This window comes from Enhydra lutris, unplaced genomic scaffold (genome assembly GCF_002288905.1).
Source record: "Enhydra lutris kenyoni isolate GAN:26980312 unplaced genomic scaffold, ASM228890v2 scaffoldscaffold16, whole genome shotgun sequence".
NCBI classification, from domain to species: Eukaryota; Metazoa; Chordata; class Mammalia; order Carnivora; family Mustelidae; genus Enhydra; species Enhydra lutris.
In genome coordinates this window covers 7,798,322-7,819,982 of record NW_019154100.1, presented here as the reverse complement: position 1 = coordinate 7,819,982, position 21,661 = coordinate 7,798,322, and the positions used below count along the sequence as shown (strand labels likewise).

Below are 21,661 nucleotides of genomic sequence, written 5' to 3'. Positions count from 1 at the left end.
TTGGCTTTTTCAGCAAGATCTTCTGTTCTAAGTCCTTTACATGTATTAACTCATTCCTCACAGCAACCCCATGGAGGGCAATATTAGTATCTCCATCTTACAGAAGAAGAAATCACGACACAGAAAGATGAAATCATCTTACTGAGTTTGCACAGCTAACAAGTATCAGTGCCGGTGTTCTCTAGCTCCAGGCTCTGCATCCCTAGGGATACAGACTGATTCGCCAGAAAGGGGGCATTCTGTAATTTCCCAAATACTATCTTCTTCTCTGCACAATTCAGTGAGGAGAAAATCAACCCCACCCAGTACAAATTACATGTATGAATTTTGTTAGCTGATTTAAAGGATAGTAATTTCTTTACATAGCATCCAAAGATGAATTGCTTAAAGATAACCATGCAAATGCTTGGAATGGAAAAGAGAATTATTTGAAGATGAGAAGCAGGATCAAGTAGAATTCTGAATGCTTTTATAGAGAATAAAATTGATTTAGACTGTAGAGTGATTTTCTTGGAGGACTGCCCTATAAGATGGGGTAACCCATCGATAGGTACCCAGAGTTACACCTATTCTATAAACATTAATAACAGTCACCTCAATAGACATTTTTGAAAAGAAGCAAAGAAACCTAAGTTTGTGATCAATTTTACAGCTGAAAAATTGCCCACTTTATATAGAGCCAAATGATTAGAACTTTAAATTTTTATTATAGGGATCATATCCTCAGATAATGTCTAAGACAACTTCTTGGAGGCTGGTACCATCAGTTGACGTATATCCTGCCATTAGTTTTCGAGTACTAAGGTTTAAATGTTTCAATAATAGAATTCTGGAAATGATCTACAGGTGGGGCAGTAAGTTCTTCTACTTACTTTGAGAAATGCAGTACCAGTAAGAATTCTCCTTTGGTCACATGAATGAGTTTTTGAATGGTTAACTACTTCCCCAGTTATTGAAATGAACCTAAATTTCTCCTTAGGCAACAACGTAAGTTCAAAATAGTATTGAATGACAGTTACCCCTTTGCTCAGTCCATTTTCCCTACTTTGAGCTCTTTTCCTAGGTTCCACTATTCTTTTTTCTCTTCAATTTTAGAAAATACTGCACCAGGGAAATGAGGCGTCCAAAATCAATGCTACAAAAAAGCGAACAAAAAGCACAAGCAGCAAAGGGTTGGTATCATCTTTATATGAAAGAATAGGTCCACTATTTTTTTCTTTTTCTCCAACTCCTGACCCAAGTCCTTCCAAAAAGAACCACAACACCAAAGCCTAGGGAGAGACAAAGCCAGCCACGATAACACGATTATAACTTTTTCTCGTATGAGGTGAGAATCAAGCTGTAACTAAGGCACCTCAGAATTTCACATAACGTGAAGTACTGGGTGGAGGCAGACCTTCCTAATGACACGTTATACGGTATGCGACACAGTGTAGCGCTCTAGGAGTCTGGCCCCTAAACCTGACACTGTATTGTTGTTGAAGGTGCACAAGTCTGAATTAACATGATGCTATAAAGTAATGCTTTATTGATAGCAACATAAGGAACTATATACTCAAACAAGAAAACAGGTAAATATGTTTTACATAGTTTCATGCAGTAATAATGGCAAGACCTTTAAGAAAGGATACTACTAAAGATTAAGAAACATTAAGGTTTGAATGTGTGCCCGGGATATAATTGGAGACAGAACTGAGTACCATTTATGACATTTAAAAGTTTTATAGCTAACTTTTCAAAAATGAATTCTATTAAATTTAAATGTTTTTAAACATTTAAATGTTTAAGATTTGGTGAAGAAACAAGAATTCCCTACAGTAGATCTATCTTTTCCACGGGGATGGGAATAGTGGTACTATAATACCAGCACCTGTCGTTGCCCTCACAAAAGAGTTCCTAGTATTCTAACATATCTTGTCCTCTTTTTGATCTGTGAAAGTTTCATTGAGGTTGGAAATATTAGAAGTTTAAAAAAAAATTCTACCAAGTATTTTCTTCTCTAGAATGTTAGTTTGCTTTGGTTCACAAACAAAACCACAATAAAAAACATTCCAGAGAAGAACACAATGAAAACACAATTGCTTCTAGAAACTTAAATTTACCTACCTCATACGATTACACTTTCTCATTTAGTTGGCTATAAAAATAACCCAAGGTGATTGTAATGTTAGATTTAGAAGGTGAACTGCACACTGCCCCACTTTTAGAATTAAGTATCACCATCAGGAAGCACTTTAAGTATAATCTTAGCTTGAATGTGTGAATGTGTATTCACAGACGGTTTCCACACCCAAACTAATAATTTTTGGCATCTGAATTACTTGTAGGTAAGATCAAACAGGCGTCCTACCAAACAAGAAGACCACTCCTTTCACTTTGTGTCTGCGGCTGTATGTGGCATCCATTTGGAGAGAACCGTCCTTCTTATCCTTGGCACTCCTGACTTTTGTCACCTGGTTCTCTCTGATTGGAGATGGCTGCAAAGGAGGCTTATGAGCATAAACTTATCTGAGACTTTCTCTAGGAGACTTTTAATCCAGTAATACCTTAATCATGAAGTAGGAAAATTCTTTGTCCATGTTCCTTAGTTAAAGAATAAGACTGCTGTCGTGTTCCTCTGACTAGCACACAAATGTATTTAGTCAGCGGGGACCGGGTACCCACTCTATGCCTGGCCCCGTGCTAGGGATTAAAGGGACAGCACTGAATAATTTTGGCACATGATGACCATGAACAACAAGCAAAAATGATCATGTTTTATTGGGTCAAAATGTGTGAATACTGGCATAGATGTGTTTTTTGGTTTGTTTTGTTTTTTTAAAACTTCACCTACATTCCAAATATGAATAGCCTGAAATTGATCTTCTTGTAGTGACAAGTGCAACACTTCTCGTGTGGGTTATGTGTCAAGCAAGTAGCAGGGAAGCAAATGGCACGTTAATGCCATGGCCTCAACATCTTCTTATGTTTCTACCAAGGCAGTAAAGGCTAAATCTAGAGCAAAGTAGTTCAGGATAATTTTCTAACAACTTCCATTTCGCGATAGGAAAAATATTCACACAAGTTTTTAATCGTGATGAGTAATTTCAGTTGATTAAAAAAAAAAAATAGAAGCACTGTGAAGGAAATAGCCCATAGTGATAGCAAGGGAATACCATAAAGAAGGGCTTCTAAAATTTGTCCAGTATTGCACTGAATCAGAGTGGATCTGGAAACATTTTCTGCCTTCAGATTCATCTGCCAGAGTCCACATCCTAGGTCAGGGATGATTCAGATTTTCCCACTGCTTCGTGGACAAGGTGTACCAACAAGCCAGTTCACCCCCCCATTAGAAGAGTTCTAATTTTTTTGCTAAGTGTATAAATCGTTTTTATGCCATGAGCAATCAGAACTCTGATTCCTGAGATAATACAGTCATGGTTCTAAGAGTGACAGCCTATTATAGATATGATATGACCCTATTTTTACAGCCAAGGGAACGAAGGACAAAGATAGTTTCTGAGGTAGCAATTTGGCCCTAAGGAGGAGGTAAAATGAAGCTCAGATTTGGACAGGAGACTTAAGTCCCGTTCTCATCCTGGTTACTGGCAATGGTTGGGCACTTAACCTCTCATTGCCTCAATTGTAAAATGGGGATGATGGTGTCTGACCCATTTATCAACAGAGATGTGAAGAGGATGAGAAAGGTAATCTAAGGGAAGAAAATACTATGAGTTCATCATGGAATAGTCATGTGTTCTTTTTCTTTAAAGTGTCACTCAGATTGAACATGTTCCTAAAAACGATCTCTGTTAAGTGGCGCACGTTATCAATTCAATAGCATTTTTGTGGTTCTGTTTTTATTTTCTTAAAAAATTAATTCTGATGTTTACCACATTAGGACATTAAGGAACAAGGCACGGACCTCTTTTAACAGGTGGGGAAGAGAAGAACAGGGAGCTCAACGATTTGATGAAGATCTCATGACCCTCCCCCCACACCGAGGAGCCCCAGGCTTCAGGAAATGCCAGCGTACCGCCCCAGAATGCCTGGCAGGTCATGTGTTTTGAATCACCTGCTAAAAGATTCTAAAGACTGTATTTTATCTTCTAGGATTCCTGGGAGATAAAAGGTCAAAAGTAAGGAGCAAAAGTGTGCAGAAGTTGTGGAAAATTTATGAAAATTGCTTTTAGTCCCCTCCTCCCTACTTCCGAGGCCACATGGACCTGCTCCCTCCCTGCCTGAATGGAAGGGAGGGGTCCCTAGATCCTGCCCCAGCCTGTCCCCCAAATAAGTAGTTGGCCCAACCGCCCGGTGTCCAGCCTGGGCTTCTCTTGCACTTAAAGGGAGGCAGAGATTGCAGAATGACTGCATTCCGAGAATGGAGTCAGGGTTGACTTTTTCCACCTCCAGCATCGGCCAGAGGGTAGTTTCCTTCCCTGCTTTGCACTTATCTCCTGCGTGTGCTTATGAAATTGATGTTTCAACGTGTCTGATCATAATTTCTCCATGTGTGAGAAAGGAATTTTGAGACCCATACCTAGGACTGCTGTAAATAGTAAACAAGCCCCCCCACCCCCGAAAAATATGATGGGCTTTTAAGCATAGTGCTTGGCCCATTATAAACCCCGTGGAAATGATGTTTTTTCTTATTTTTCCTTAATGCTTATTCCCATCTCCTTTATTTTTGTTATTTTGGCTTCTTTTCTTTCTTCACATTTTCTCCTTTTCGCCTATATAGAGCTGCATTTTTTTTTTTTAGAAATATTCTTTTTGTTACATTTGATTTCTTGAAAACCCAATTAATTTCCTAAGTGGTCATATTTCTAATACTAGCCAAATTTCATGAGCTGGGTATGGGGGAAGGGTTCTTTCAGACCCCAAGAAAAATTCCGTCAGAGTACTTTTTATTGCTCATTAAAAAAATCAAATTTTAAGCACAGTTCTTCATAAATACACAAGTACACATGTATGTCGACAAATCGATGCATATTTCTCTCTCAGATATGGCCAGTGCAGCGTTCCCGAGCTGTTTCCTAGCTGTTTCCTTGGTAGGGCCCTTTCTGCAGTGGGAATCCACATTTTTTAGCTCAAGTCCTAAGGCTTTGTAACCGCTGAACATGCTGTTAAAAAATCAAATGACTTTTTATAACCAGGGTTAAATACACAAATATCATTCATGTGTCCCTTCTTATAAGCACATGGCTAACAATTTTTAACAGTCCACAGTCAAGCCTCCCTCATTTGTTAGTAATTTTAAAGGGTTTATAGTACCTAGCAGCTGATTTTAAAAAGCTGCCTTATCTGCACTCAAAGCCTTACAGCTCAAAGCTGAGTTCTTTATGGTAAAACTATCTGTCTCAGGCATTGTTTATATAAAACTAGGTTAATTAAAAAAAAAATCTTGGACAATTAAGACAGAAAACTATTCGGTGATTTCAGTTGGTTTCTCCAATACATTAAGCATGGCAAGCAAACAAGACTCCAGATTTCCGAGTAAGCACTCCATGGATGTGTGTTTCATCAGCATCTTTGAAATCTTTTCATCAAACCGAGTCGTTAAGAAAAAGTGTGGGATGTTATGTTAGCCATGGATGCTAAACACATACAGGACGACTCACCTCCTGTACCTTACCTATTCGCCTAGGAATTAAAGTTTCCTATTAAAAAGATATCTTACGAATTACCTTTTTACTTAATATGCATTGATTTTTGTTACTGTTAATGCATTTACAGAAACTGTGGAAGTGAATGTGGGTTTCCACAGAACGACTGCTAAACCCCTCTAAGCCTTAAACGGTTTTTTTTAAAAAGTGCCCTTATTAACGGCCCCCCCAGTACAGCAGATTGTGGACTTACTGGTATACAAATACACATTTGTGTTGAGAGGAAGCCGGTATTTCTTAGGACAATTCCCTTTGCCACACACACAGATGGAAGCGAAGTGGGAGGTAGCAAGCACTGAAGCAGCCGCTGGAATGAGCAAGCTTACTCGCTCCGCATAAATACAGGCCCCACTGTATTTAACTCGCGGGGGAGTCTAACAATGGATGAAACCACGGACCAAAATCCCAAGCCAGAGTGCAGTGTGCAGAGGGGTAAATGCGCTGCAGTGTTCTACCACAGAAAGATACGCTGTGTGGTAACTTAGCATTTAGAGCCCTTCTAGGGAAGGCTGGAGGGAGGGTGGACGTCACATTAGTCTCCATGCTGTTGCATCTGCCCTTCCCAGTCAGTACGATAAAATTTCTGTGAAATTTAGCAGCACGCAAGCCTACAGCAGTCTGATGAGATCTATTTTTGGTTAAGAAAGAAAGAACCTATTTTATTACAAAATCCCATCTAAGGGACCCATCATCTACCCGTGAAGCTGCAGATCTCTCTGCCAAAGTTCTCTTCCTAGGATCTTTAAATGAGTGGTTAACTTTTATAGCATGTTTGTTAGAACACCACTTAAAAAAAAAAAATCCATTACCACCCAGTTAAGGAAAGAAAGGTAAGACATAAAATCAAAAGTAAATAGTAAAAAGATGGGTCTCTATCAATCTCAGTAAGCCAGAAACCATCGAAGGAAATAATTTATTTTAAATAGTATTCCTTAGAGAAAAAAATGTTCTTCATGTTAAAATTTAGCATTATAGGAAGCACAACAAAATTCTGGAGTTCTATCTATGGAGGGAAAAAGAAGAATCACTGCTAAAAAAAGAAAGAGTTAATTTACTAAGGCCTATGATGACCTTGTTCACATTTGTATGAAAGCCTCATCATCCTTTCTTCTTGAGAAATCTCTTAAGTGTTATTTTTTTTTCCTGTTATTTGGACCTATCTATTCCTCTGCGCAAAAGATGGAAAAAGTGCTAAAAACATTGGCTGATGGACAATAATGGAAAATAAACTTTGTAAACTTCTATTACCACTCTTTTTCCATAACAGAAAAGAACAGGAAAATGACAGGGGGACGACAAAGCGTGTGCTTGCTACTCAAGCTGCTCTGTCCTATTAGCTGACTAAACCCAATACCCTTTCCCCTCCTGATACTATTAACTATAGGTTTTCTAGTAAATTCCTAGCAACCACTGCATCTAAGCAGTTTTGACAAAAAAGAGAGCTTATTGCTAAACATCTTAAAAACATTTACCAAGGTAATAAAAGAAATGTCATTCCCTCCTACTGAATGTTTAGGCATAAAAGAGGTATTTTTATAGTGTAGTTCATGATTTACCATATCTATAGTGTCCAAAAAAAGCACAATGAAAAGGAAGCATTTTTCCAGTGGTTTGACAACTATTTGAATCAACTGTTAGGGTTTCATTACTCTAGTGGCCAACTGCTCACTTTGAAAAGCGCAGGAGGGTGAGGGACTGGGATCGGGAACGGGGAAGGACGAACCTTCTTTTCCCAATATATTTTCTATATATCCTTGTCTGTGCAAATATAGTGAAATGGATTATTTTTCCTGTCCATCAATCTGTTGCCCGCTTGGAGGCTGCACTGTGAATGCTTCACACGATTCAGCTTTCCCTTAACCTTCAACTTCCCCATGTGAGACACTGATTCCCCCAAATGCAGATGGAGCGTCTTTTCTGTGCCGGGCCAGGTCATCCTGGTCAAGCAGACATTCCGTAAGCATCTACCTTGCAAATGTTTCTGTGGACGTGGAAGTCTAAACATTACAAAAACCTTACTGAGGAATGTGATTAACCCAAGGAGGGCTGCCAAACTAAAAAAACAAAACAAAAAAAAAAACCCAAAACCAGTTTTTTTCTAAGTCAGAAGGGTGGCTGGTTTTTAGGCGGCTAGAAGATGTTCACTTTTTACCTCTGGGTCCTTAATACTAAGACAAAACTAAAATGTTTCATCTAAATGTTGAGAAACTCTAGCGTGGCTGCAAGAAGGAAGATCTCAAGAAATGGACCGCTGATGAGTTTTGTCTGCCATCCTAAAAAGTGAGTGCAAAATTTCTTCAACAAGGTTAAGCTCTGATATTTCCTAAATGATAAATAATTCATGTTTTAAAATGTAGAAGATGTTCTGATAGCTGACATTCTCCAAAATGCATGCAAAACTTCTTTGAAATTAGAATAGGATGATTCATTCACTTTCTCACTTTGCAAGTCCAACCAATATAGCATATAAATATTTACACATCAGCACGCATAAGCAGACAAGCAATTCCGTAGCACACACACTCCTGTAACCAACAAACAGCCCCCCGTTAATCCGGCCTCACAGATCACTGGAGCAGTTTCATGCTCGGCTGGTCTAAGCTGTGATTTGAGGCTACTGTTCTAAGCAGTAATTTTTCAAGATAAAATTCAGCAGTTTTGAAATTCTAAAACTAAACACAATTTTGTCAGCCATAAAAAAAAATTTAACACTATAATTAATGACTGCTTCAAAATCCCAAATTGCTATTGAAGATGACAGTTTGAAATCACAGAAGAATCCTAAAGATGATTAATTATACAAACTGGTACTTGTTTCAGAAGGTTTGTATTCATAGGCCATTTATCACCAAAATGGGAATATATGAATTTCACTGAATATTGCAAATTACTATGCACGCATTAATTTGGTTTTTATAAAATTAGATATTAGGGTTTTCTTTTCATTGAATCAACTTCTCCATAATACATAAAAGTCAGAAGTATTTTCTTATCAATCCAGGAAAAGTGGTTTGAAAGATATTAATCCTATAAATTCATTTTTACAAACTAATGTACCTGAATAAGCACAGTATTTATATAATAATTAGTTTAATTATGGTCTTTTACATATATAATTGCCAAAATGAAAGCCACTGCTACTACATTCACTATAAGATGAGTAATTATAACGTTAATTGGAATTAATAGCGTTTTTCTTTTTCTGTTTTAAATTAAGCACTTTTCCTAGAAGACATCAAGTTAATACTAAAATTACAATCCTACATTTTAACCAAATTATTTAATTTCAAATACATGTAATTTATTATGACAAGGAAATGGATTAATATATTATTTCAGAGTAGCTTATTTTAGGTAATTATATTTATTAGCACCCCAAATCTGCTCAAATAGGCCTTTGTGCTTTTGACTCCACTGCACAGTGTTGTGGCTATGGCAATAAAAATTCAGGTAAAAACTGAAAAGTCCCATTGAAAATCCCAATGCTTTGTTTTTGTGTCATCAAATGTCTAGATATTAGCAACAGAACTAAATATCTGGATGCTTGGGCACAACACCATAACTTATGCCAAAGTCTTGGCTTTTCTAAGAAGTGTTTGGCATCGGCTAAAGAAAATAATATTGTTTATCCACTGAAGAATAAAGCCAGCACTTGCAAAGACCTTCGAGAATCTTGGGGTGATTTTAACTGCACTTGGGGAAGGTGAGCCCAGCCCCGCTCTCTGTTCCGGAGGTCGCCGCAGCTTGGCCCTGCTATCGGGGTCGTCCTCAGCGGGGGCTGCTGGCCTTCCTAAAGCACAATTAAATGAAGTGATTTCACATCCAGTTCTTTCTCATTAAGGGAGTCTCACTTGAACCCCCAAATAAATCGCAGTGTAACTTTGCATTTTGTTCTGAGCACCCCTTCCCCGTGGAGGGGGATGACTTCTACTCAGCGCACAGACTTCTGGAAAACGGATGCAGGTCCTGTTCTACTGCAAACAAGGAGGAGTTCACCAAGGCAAACGATTACTGCCTAAGTGTAATTCACTTAAAAACCAGAAACGTATTGTATTTATTTTGTGTCACTCAAATTCTTTTGAACTCCCAGCACTAACAGTTTATCAGATTCCTCTATATTGAACTGCTCTTTAAAGTGCAGGAGAGATGGCTCATCAAATCGCTTTCTTCTCTCCATCTGCTAGCTGCCTAGGAAGCTGCTGGAGGCACTCTTCAAGAGTCCTTGTACATTACAGCTGGACCGCCATTCTGAAGTGTCTATCGCCATAGGCCCTTTTCCCCGTTGGGATCCCAAATAAACTGTCATCCTGATTCTTCATTTCCACTCTAAAGTACAGTCAGGTGAACATTTAAATCATGCTTTTCCTTATTAGCAGGTACCTGTGATCTCTCGTATTCACCTGCCTTTTTCCTTTCCAAGAATTTTTCAAGACCCTTTTAATAGAGTAACAAATGCCAACTTTACTGTATTTACTGAAATCTGTAATTAAATAACTGCTCTTCTTTTAGCCCCCAGGCAGTCGTGTGAACCAAGTGATGGGAAGTGTGGCCCCAGTTGCAGGTTACGCTGTAACGACAAACGCATGCTCTCTTAGGCCATCAGCGAATGGGACAGCAAACCAGTAGAGCTAAGGGAGCTGCGCTTTAGTCGTCTCCCCAGTTCGCTTTCCAGTTGCCATTTTCTTTTCCAAGTTCTGCTGTAAGCTGGAAATGATTTTGGAATTTTATCATTTGACTACTGTAGAAATATAATCAGGGATTTGAAACTTACGTGTATTTATCACAACTGAAAACAAAATCTTCCCTGGAAGAGGTTAATGGAAAAAGAAATAACAGGAGGTGGAGGATAAACTGCTTCTTTCAAAACTGGAGCTGCAAACAGCATTCTAACTAATTCAGATAAGCAGCAAACATAGTTGTTAGGGGATATTTATGACAGCCCATCTGTGTGACAGCACCGAAGCATTAACAATAGCAACGGGCTTTCTAGAAAACACATCTGCAAGACAGACAGGTAGATAGGCTGACTATCAATCATCGGGACACGTGAATAATTCTATACTCACTGGCCCATGTGCTATTAAAATCAGCTCCATGTATATATAGAAAAGCCTGCTATTCAGTAAAGGAGCCATGGCTGTGAGTAATTCTTATTTTTAATCTTTATAATATGTGTGTTCACACATCATTAAAAAAATCCAACAATGATTAACAGCTCTCTACAAGTGCATTCTGAAGCAGCATTCTCTCACCGTTTTCGGGTTATATTTGTGGTTAACTTATGACTTGTTATCTTATCCACGTTTCAGTTAATTGAATGGGATCGTGCGACCCCACAGCAAACAGACTGCATCCCACGGTGTGAAGAGGAAGAGCCTCAAAACTTATTCAGGAGCTGGGCTCATCTTTAACTTCACATCTTAGAAAATGTAAATGGTTCATGCAACCACTGTCTATTTTAATAACTTTGAAATTGCACAAATAGAATAAAAATTATAGCCAAGTAATAAAAGGGGTCTTCTCTGTCTTTCACTGAATTCACATAACTTCCATTTATGCTAATAGGAGTTAAGCACCTGCTTCGCAAAGAAAATAGACCCCTACCTGTGAAAATAAATGTGTACACTATATTTTCCAGATACAGTGCTGAAATCAAACAACCAAAAATGTGTGCTATATAAACAAAGCATCATGTGGCCTACCTGGAAACATTGCTGTTTTATATTTTAACCTCATCAGTCACAGGCCCCAAGATATGACTCATGCCTTTGCCATTTAAATGCAACAAAAAGGAAAAAAGGGGTTGTGGCGGCAGGTTGGGTCGGTGGGGGAATGGACATACTCAATCTGGTGATTTCAGTGAGCTCATACACAATCCTCTGTTTACCCCTTCAGAAGTTCATAATAAATTGCATCAGTAAATCTGGATTCAGGCCACTGCTCTCTGCCATCATCTTAAAAGTTATGGAGAATAGGGGCGCCTGGGTGGCTCAGTGGGTTAAGCCTCTGCCTTTGGCTCAGGTCATGATCTCAGCGTCCTGAGATCGAGCTCTGAATCGGGCTTTCTGCTCAGTGGGGAGCCTGCTTCCTCCTCTCTCTCTGCCTGCCTCTATGCCTACTTGTGATCTCTCTGTCAAATAAATAAATAAAATCGTAAAAAAGTTATGGAGGATAATTGTACATAATAGGGGGGGGCAGGATCGTGGGGGGGGGGGGGGGGTGCTGTGCTGGGACTCCCTGCGGCAGCTGCAGCCTCAGCTGGGACAGGAGATGAGGCAGACGACCGTTAACGACCAAGGATACCAGAGTCCCTTTCTGCACTGTTCTCCTGGTTTAGCGCCAGGTCTCACAGGAAGCATGTCTACCTGGACTTGAGTGGGGACATCTCCACTGACAGTTACAGAAGTCTCTTACCAGGGAGTTCTTGCTGATGGTATGCCAACTGAGTGACAGAGAAAGGCTGTCCCTCCCCACTCCAGCTATAGCAAGCGTCATAGGGATCTTTCCCAAAACTCTTACACCTTCGGTTAAACTTACGGTGTGATCAAAGCAAGGGTATGGGGAGGTGAATGACAATATCTGGTACGGTTTCAGCTCTATTTCTATGGGCCTCACGATGTGTATAACCTGCAACCATTGCTATTCCCATTCAACATTTTTTTTTGCCATACTTCCTTTTTTCCTCCCTCCCTCCCTCCCTTCTTCCCTTCCTCTCTTCCTTTTCTTTTAGAGCAAGAGGAGAGGAAGGGCAGAGGGAGAAGGGGAGAGAGAGAGAATCTTACGCAGCCTCCATTGCCCAGCGTGGAGCCTGACAACCCTGATGGATCTCAAGACCCTGATCGATCTCATGACCCTGCGTTCGTGACCTGAGCCGAAACCAAGAGTCTGGTGCTTAACAGATGGAGCCACCGAGGTGCCCCACGCATTCAACATTTTCAGATGGTCCAAGACACAAATAGTAATAAGATCACACAACATGTACTACATAGGACCACATTTCTAAAGATTTCTCCTTTTTCCCAATGGTCTAGGTCAAGGCCATCATTTCTCATTTCTGATTTGCATCTTGAGCGGGATTAAGAGTAATACTCTTGTGGCAAAATTGGCTACATAATTCTGCAGGGCCCAGTGTGAAATGAAAATGTGGGGCGCCTCGTTGAAAACGTTCTTAGCAGCGGCAAGACAGTGACAGCCGAACGATAAAGGACACTCAGGGCTCCTCTACTCCCCGGCCTGTGAGATGGCACAGCTGACACAGCCACGAAGCCAGCCTCGCTGCTGCAATAGGACCCTGGGGAGACAAGAGCCTACTGCCCCCTCCTGTCTCCTCAAATCAACCAGGGACAAATGAATGTGGGGTCTCCTCCCGCAGACAGATGCCTACTCGATGTACTGAGGTCTCAAAGAAAATGGATCAACAAAGTATACTCTAAAAACTACCATTTACTTTCTCGTACAGATTGTATTATAAGGCTTATTTAAAACTGTTTCATCTTCTTTCCTAGAGGGTTCCATTAAGCAAGATTTTCCATCCAAAGGCCAGCATGACCCTGGTGAGGGGTTCAGTTTTAATGGGGACCAGAGGACCAATTCTGAACACAGATAATGGTAGCACAGTCTCCTGGCAATTTGATCCTCAATACCGTCTTTTTTCTCTTTCTCTGTATTTTCTCCTTTTTAAATCACTTCCTGCTCAAACCCCTTCCCTCTCGTCAGCCATGCACCAGCCTTAGATTTGACCTCAAAATCTAAATGGGGCCAGCTAGCTGTGAAGGCACTCTGTCTGGCTTTCTGCAGGTGATTTGGAAGGCTGAGGAGGCACTGTTTGGAGGGCGCCCTTCTCTTGTAAGTACAGCTATGCTCTGTCAGTTCTAGGCTGGCAAGTGAGACAGCAGTAATTACAATAATGGCGGCACTTGCCCAAGAAGGGAGCTACCATCTCTCAGAAGTAGGCATCTGCTCAGCTCCGCTTCCCGTTATGTACATGGAGACTACAGAGTTCGCCGTGAGAGATTTAGAATAGGTTATACAGATGAGCAAAGACAAAAGTTCCTCTCCCCTTCACCTTTCCCCAGAAATAAATAGCTAAATTTGTAAATACCTCACAAAAGTACGTAGGGGGAAAAAAACCAACTATTGTTAAGATAAAATTATCTTAAGTCTGAGTTCTTCTGAGCCATAGATGGCTTTGTTTATGACAAAACCATACAGAAAGAACTGTTAAATGAAAAAACAACAACAACAACAACAACAAAAACTGTTAAATGTATAAGCCTATCCTGATTTTTTGGCCATTCAGGGAAGGGATAGAAGATTATATAATATTACCTACTCTCAATAAAATAGTATATCCTTTTTCTTCCGGGTAGTGGATTTGTAGGGATAAACAACCCTACAAATTGTTTGGCCTATTATGTGGCACAGAGATTTTTCTATAGCCTGTCTAGACTCCAGACAATAGACAAGACTGGCCTATAGCTACAGACATTTCTATAGTCTGTAATATCACTTAGAAAAGTAAGAGCAATAATACAAAACTGAAAACCAGGCTGACCTGCTACTACAATAGTAGAAATATGAGTATAACAACACTTTACAATTTAGGAACGATGATAGCAACCCAGAGAGAAGTTTTAGCAGCCACGTATCAGCCAAAGCAACTTATATATCTTCCTAAAATATGAGTCATATTAAAGTAATTCTGCCCTCAGGCTATAAAATCACTTTAGTACAGAAAATTCTGCATCTATGTCATATCCTGTTTTCTCATATGTTGTAACTTATATGTTACATATAGACTATATACATAATACCTGTGGTCAACATATAGGCTTTCAAAAGGCCTTTCTTGAAACAAACCAGATTGTTAAACTATTCTACTTCTCATCCCTCTTGGACAAAACAGTGAATGCTGCATATGACCTTAAGAGAGTTAAGGGACATTATGTATAATACGAAAGGGAGGTGGAGAAAAGAGTTTAAATTTCATCTATTTTCTGCCATTTCATTTCTGAGTGTGTATCCACATCTGTTTCTCTCCCACAATTACACTTGTTCTAAACAAAAGAGAAAGAAAAAAGAAAACTTGGGTTTGTTTTTGTTTTTTTTTTAATATTCCTCACTAGCTTTTTAATGTTTTAGTAAATGAACTGATGAAGAGTATTTGTTGTTGCTTAGGTTTATTTTGATGGAGACGATGAAAAAGGTGCATTGACTATAAAGAATAATCATTGAAGAAAATGTTGCCTATCACTGAAGAGAATATTACACTTTCCCGTGTAGTAGAAATAAACAGGCAATACTCTCAATGCAGAGGGTATTCTCTTGCCCAAAGACTCCAAACTACGTCAACGGTCACAAGACCATTTGCATCTTCGCCACTGGGGATGAATATTAACCGGGTCTGTTGCTGTCGGGATGACTCAGCTTGTAGCATCAGGAGTCATCAAGGGGTTGTCTCATGAACTAGACAACATGCAGGAAAATGCAGAGATTTTTCTATATTTTACTTAGGGTTGTACCTCCCCAAATGCAAACCTCCCATCTCTAAAGTCCTTCAGTTTCTCTTTCTGGCTGAATTAAGAGCAACAACAGCAACAACACCACCTATTCAACACGATCAGCTCCACCATACAGCAGTATACAACGTATCATCAAAGGTTCCAGTGTAGAACCAACCATCTGGGACGGCCACAGTTACAGAATGCCGACCAAGGAAACCATGCAGAGCCCTTCTCCATGCGATCAGCTAAGCCCCTCCACCAGGCGGGCACAGAGCACTGCCTACGTCTAGGGTGTTCGACATACAAATGTGGTATATTCTCCCCCCTGGAATGCAAATTCTAGATTCATATTACGCCAGAATAGCATTACACAATGCTCTTGTTTTGTTTTGCTTGAAAGTTCAATATTTTCTTGGTCTTTAAGGAAAAAAAAATTCTTTAACCTCATGGCAGATGAAGGTTTTTGTCAATACTTTCCCACATAGTAAAAATAAACAGATATGTCTAAGTACAATCAATTGGTAATGTAATATTAAAAGCAGTATAAAAATTTAAAGAGATTTATCTGAAATAAAAAATACAGATTTTTCCCCCTTTGATAGGTGCCACGATCTTTAGGAATACTTCATCTATGTAATAAGATATACCAGAGCTATATATTCCATATAATAACTTTGAATATCATAAAAATGGTACCAAATTCTGGTTCTCCTCAGCCACTTCAGTACACAGGTGGCGGAAGCCAGCCATAGCCTCAGCTTCTTTAATTGGCTACATGTTAACGGAAGAGTGACGGTATACATTTTAACCCAACATCATGAAAACCTCTGTTTGTTTAACAAGTTCGGAATCCAATGCTAGCCTGATGAGTGTGACAAATTCATTTCATTCTCATGAAATTGTTAGGAAGTGCCATGCCTCCTCACAGGATAGCTGGGAATTCGACAGCCCTCTGAAAGAGCCTGAATCATTAACTAAAGTGTCCTGTGTGTGGAGACAGAAGACCAAATTAGGCCCTAAGGAAGTCTTACCAAACTCCCACTGAAGTCAACGGCGATTTGCAAACGCACTCAAGCGGGCTCTCATGGCCCACAGGTCCTGTCAGTAATTTCACTAGGTCTTTAAGCTAGACACACAGGAGAAAAACAAAAACCCAAAAACACACACATGCACAACCCAAACACCCAAACCCACAAAGGAAAAATACGTGTACCTCTCCAACGTCGTAGATCCAAATACGGCCTTCTGAGTCTCCAACAGCAACTTCTTTGCCACCTTGAGCCCAGCGCACCCGATTCAGGGCGGAAGCCCCCTCAATGGCCACACTTGCTGTTGGAACCTGCCAACAGCAACAAAGAATCTGAGTGAGAATTTAGATATACAAGTTTACAATGATACGTTTAACTGGGTGAGTCACCGCTGCCTTCATGTGCGAGAAGTAATATGCATCCCTTGCGCAGGGGTAAAAAAGGATTCATTGTTCTTAAATCATATGCTCCACTGAATGAAGGGGTAGAGAGGAGACACTTTAACAAAAAAAAAAAAAAAAAAGAAAAAAAAAAAAAGAAAGAAAGAAAAAGAAAAGAAAAGAAAAGCAGGAGAGTCTTTTCCACAGTCAATGGGCAGTGAGTGACAAATATTTCTCCGGATTACGCAGGGTGTACATCCAACATACAAACACAGCAGCTAAATACAATACTTCTCGATCAGGTCATGATTTATGGATCGATGGAGAGAGAGATTTCAGGATTTACCAAGATTAAAGATACTGTAAAAGGCAGAAAGGGGGGCTTACGGTGGAACCAAGGTCATATTAATGTGTGTCTTCAGGGAAAAAAATCTGTATTGATCCCTCAAAACCTCATCAGGGAGGGGATGATCAGAAGAAGAAATAAAAATGCAGGTGGCAGAACTTCAAAAGCTTGAATTTTCCTCTTTCTTTTTTCTTTTCTTTTCTTTTTCCAGTTTTCCTCCTTTCCCATCAGTACCAGGGTAGACGAAGCACTCAAGAACTTTGGAAATGCCCCCGAGGGGATATCCTGAGAGACTGCAACATCTTTTTGTAGAAGAAATCTCCCATCTCCTCCAGTCAACACTGAAGTCTGCCAATGTGGGCAATCACTAGCACACTTTTTATTAAAAGGACCCAGAGGTGCTGAAATGGAACCTGCAGAATTGGATACAAGAACCCTTGTTATTGGGGAAAGATGTTCGTGGGTCTCCCCCTCTTCTATCAACAGTTGTGTAAACTCCGGTCTTGAAGTTTATATGTCTGAGGTTTATAACTGATAGATCAGATCTCTGAGCCTTCTACAAAAATCTTGACTCGGAAGTGACAATAGGCCGTTAAAAAAGGAAAGTGTAAATCTTGAAACCAAAAGAAAAAAGATACAGTGAGAAAAGTACCCTCGAGATCATCTCACACCACTGCTGAAGCCCTGGGTCTACTACACAGGTCGTTTCGGGGTGGAGACCGTGGCTTCGTTCTCTCTCGGCATTCCGTGAGTCGGGGAATTGAAACCATCTGTTTACGGAGGTTATTGACCCAATACCTATCTTTAAAATAGCAATAAAAACTCCATCATGTGTAAGAATCTATGTTTAAACTTAATCTCGAAATCAATAAAAATTCTTTTACCTGCTTAAATCACTGTGTGTCAGTTGTGAGCAAAAATGTAAAACAAAAGTCCCCATCTCATTTTTTTTTTTTTTTTAATACACAATTTCGACAATGAAGGTACCTGCTGTGCAGGCTGGAGCTTGAATTTTTAACCAAACCTTTCAAAGGCCAAAACAATGTGAATTTAGATGGGCCATAATTCTGTCAATATGCTTTATTATTAGGGTACTCCTCAGAAAACAAATCAGAGATTCAGCTCTACAGTTTTCAGACTTTTTAACACCATCACTTAGGGAGACTGTGCAGGATCACACTTTACCTAACTCTGTTCGATATCAGATTTTATCAATGAATAATCTCAAAAATTGAATAAAAATGTTGAATCTTAATAGGAATATGTTAAAAAGCTAATCACTCAAAACAACCTGACTTCTGATACACTTTAAATTGTGCCTAATGCACGTTAAAGAATTTTACTTATTGAGAAGTCGTACAGCAAACCAGGACAATTAATATTTTAACCTTTTAAAAATATCTTTTCAAACATAAATGATAAAAAAATGACTATCACAGGCTATATAATAAGTGGTAAAAATTATCAAATGCTAAAGGAAATGATAAAATATATTTTATTAGTTTGACCCATAATGACCTTTCAAAAGTTGGTGAATCTTTAGTGAAAAGAATCCATATATTGAATCTAACTTCTGTACTTTGGTTTCTCAGTTATTTTCACATTTTTTTAAGGCTCAGTCATTTTAATTGCAAAGACAAGGATATATACAGCATCAAGTACAGCATAGTGTGGAGGTCAGTGACCTTGCAGTAGGTGAATATGAACTCTCGTGGCACAGGAGCAATTGGGATGATGTGGTCGAAAGGTACAGTAATTTCAACAACAGCGAGTCACACTGGGAATTCAGGTTCTCTCTGTTTTTTACATGAATCTAAATCCTAATCGGACAACTGTTTGAGAAATCTTGTTTAACTTGATCGAAGGCAAAAATGATCTGAGAGTTAAAAAAAAATGTTCAGTTCATTACTGGATTTGAATCAGATTCGATATATTGACTATTAATTCTGAAAGCAGAATTATGTTTTCATAAGCAGTTTGCATGCCCTGTAATGATTTTTAAAAAAAGTTTAACTATAAAACTCTTAATGTGGTTGTGCCTTGACACCTAGAGCAAGAGAGGGGAAAAATTACATTTGGCAATGTTGACACATTGATTTCATTTTGCCTAAAAAGTAGGCTAAAAACGAAGCCATACTATTTACATATGAATTATGAAGGAGTGTGTAAAACACTCAGACCACGGCATCGCAGTGGGGTATCACCGAAACATCACTTCTACCAGATCTCATTTCTGATACGGGGGTAGGCAGTGTCTCCTAAGCCTACCTGGAAAACGTGTGTTTTTTGGTTGCTTTAAGTCAATGAGTTTATTCCAGCAGGTAGAAGCAATACTATTTTAATCAACAGTGATGAAAGACTTTGGGAAACCATCACAATGTTGAATAATATTGCATCTTTCTATGAAAAGCAATAATGTTATGAACATTCAACATCCAAAATGATGGGCAGTGCACGTATTTATGCCTTTTGATCATTTTCAAAGATGCTTCACTACGTAACTCTTGCCTTTGTCACATAGTTCTTGTAGCCAAAAGAAAACACAGACTTAAACTGAAATATTTTCAAAAGATAACTATTTGGCAGTGGTCATGGGTGTATATAATTTTGCGAGATACAATGGCTCAATAATGACACCTGAGGGATATTTCCCTGTCTGCTCCCACAAAAAATACTAGGGGAGCCGCCTCCTCCTCATATCCTCCAGCTGTAGGCTTCCTAATTAAAAAGGCTGAGTTGCTTCCTGCTCAAAACACTTCAAAAGACCTTTCTCTTGCTCCCCTTACCTGTCCCTTCTTATTTATGGAGAGCCGCCCCGAATCAGAAACCAGGAAGAGATGAAGGGACCGTTTTATTTTATTAAATTGAAGGACATTTAATATTCATGTTAAAAAAAAAAAAAGATACCACAAAAAGCCCAAGTAGCTGAATTAGTACCTCAGTTATTTTAAGGGTGTGAGAAAAAGGGAAAATGCACAGGGCATAATTTTTTAAAACATAGATACATATATAGCATAATTTTTTAAATGAATATTTCCTTATTGTTAATTCCCTTTTTTAAAAAAATGGGGCCATTTTTCATTTGTGAAGTACTCTAAATGTGACATGTTGAAATCCTTTTTTTTTTTTTTTAAACACCGAGTTTACCTGACCTGTTCAGAGTTACAAACTACTGTGAAAGTCCACCTGTAAGTTCAATATTTTAGGCAAGGATTATTTACCTTGTAAAAATCAAGTGGAGGGTAGACTAAACGTAGCCAACAGAATCATCTTTTATGGATTTAAAACAGAAAGTGTGCGAATGGCAAACACTGACAACCCTTTTTAAAAACTCAATCTCAAGTCAGGGTCCACAAAAGCTGACTTTTCCAAGTGCCTGCCAGTAGGGTTATTTCCACACGGCTCTGACATGTGCCTGTGTGTCCTTTCCCCCAGGGAAAGGCAGGAACGCACATCATTTTGCTCTTTGCAAAGGGTCGTCAATTGTCCAGGATCTGCCTGGGGTTGGGGATGGAGTGAGATGAAATGATTTTTGGCGGGTGCATCTGCCAATTCCCTTCAGAGCAGTCGAGAGTGGGGGTCGGCAGCCCAGCTGCCATTGGAGGGTCATCCAAAACAAGGCCGCGCAGGACAGAGAGGGAGAGACGGAGAGAGGCCGGCTGCGCCCTCCTCCCAGCCCTCCCGCCCGGGCGCCTGCGCCGCCGCTCACCTCGGTGTCATTGTTGAGGTTCCAGAGGTCCAGGCGCCCCATTCCGTCCACGCAGGCAAAGAGCGCGGGATGCACGGGGGACCACATGACATCGTACACATAGTCTGCATTGTCTTCAAAGGAGTAGAGCGGCTTGTTGTGCTGTAAAGGAAGGAGACCGTGAAGACTCGGTGGCGCTGCCGCCGCCTCGGGCTGTCTAGCGAGCCTAATTAAAAACTTTGCACATTCACCAAGTGTCATAAAACTGCCCGAGATGAAAGTCCTCGAAAAGGTGAACCGCAGCTTTAATGTGACTAGAACTGTCCAGTGGCATAAATAAATACTGGGGGCCGGGGGTGGGGGGAGAGGGGGATGCTGGGTGGGTGGGTGGGAAGCGGGGACTCTTAAGGGGCTGGGGCCCCGGACCTGCGGGGGAGGCGGTCTCAGACACAGGCGGGCGAGCCGTTCTGTGCAGGTGGACGCGGCTGCCCATTAGCTCGGGATTCTCGCCAGGTCACGCTCTGCGAGTCGCGCGGTGCCCGGACCCCACCGCCGTCCGCCTGCGAGGCTCAGACCCGCAGGAACGCTCTGGAAGCCCAGGCAGGCTCGGGCTGCCCAGGACCTTCCGCACGGAAGGCAACGCCTGCCACCTCGTGGTCCTTTTCTGGAGCTGCAAGTCGGCTCGCAGGCCGACCCGGGGCCAGATTCATACTTGAATGTTTCCTTTGCGGCGGGAAGGGGAACACATGTTTTGAGGGGATTTGTAGCTCTTCTGGGAGGTTAAAAATCTCGGGGTTCTAAGACCCTAGTTTCTCCGCGAACTCAGGTGGACTGGTGTGGCTCAACCGAGAAACCCCTGAACCTTCACCGAAGATGAACCACATTTTCTAGATTACCCAGTATTTCCAGCAGCCCTGAAATTGGTGTTTGGGGGGAATGCATTAGCACACCCCCACTGCATACAAATGCTTCCACTCCAGGGGGATACAATAAATTAAAATGGCACTCTTGATTTCCAGTGAATATTGTCACATCAAAATAGCACAGAAGTCAGAGGCAAGTTTGAAAGTA

General features: G+C 40.3%; 1 protein-coding gene across 4 annotated transcripts in view; it reads right to left on the bottom strand.

The window, feature by feature from the left end:
* LOC111147261 (dynein cytoplasmic 1 intermediate chain 1) overlaps positions 1-21,661 on the bottom strand; it is a 268,219-nt gene that overhangs the window by 1,399 nt on the left and 245,159 nt on the right. For all 4 annotated transcript variants that reach the window (XM_022503188.1, XM_022503190.1, XM_022503189.1 and 1 more), the window contains 2 exons: positions 20,612-20,752; positions 16,362-16,487 (listed from right to left, as the gene is read on the bottom strand). In XM_022503188.1, coding sequence (XP_022358896.1) covers positions 16,362-16,487; positions 20,612-20,752 — 267 coding nt within the window. The remainder of the gene's footprint in view (positions 1-16,361; positions 16,488-20,611; positions 20,753-21,661) is intronic.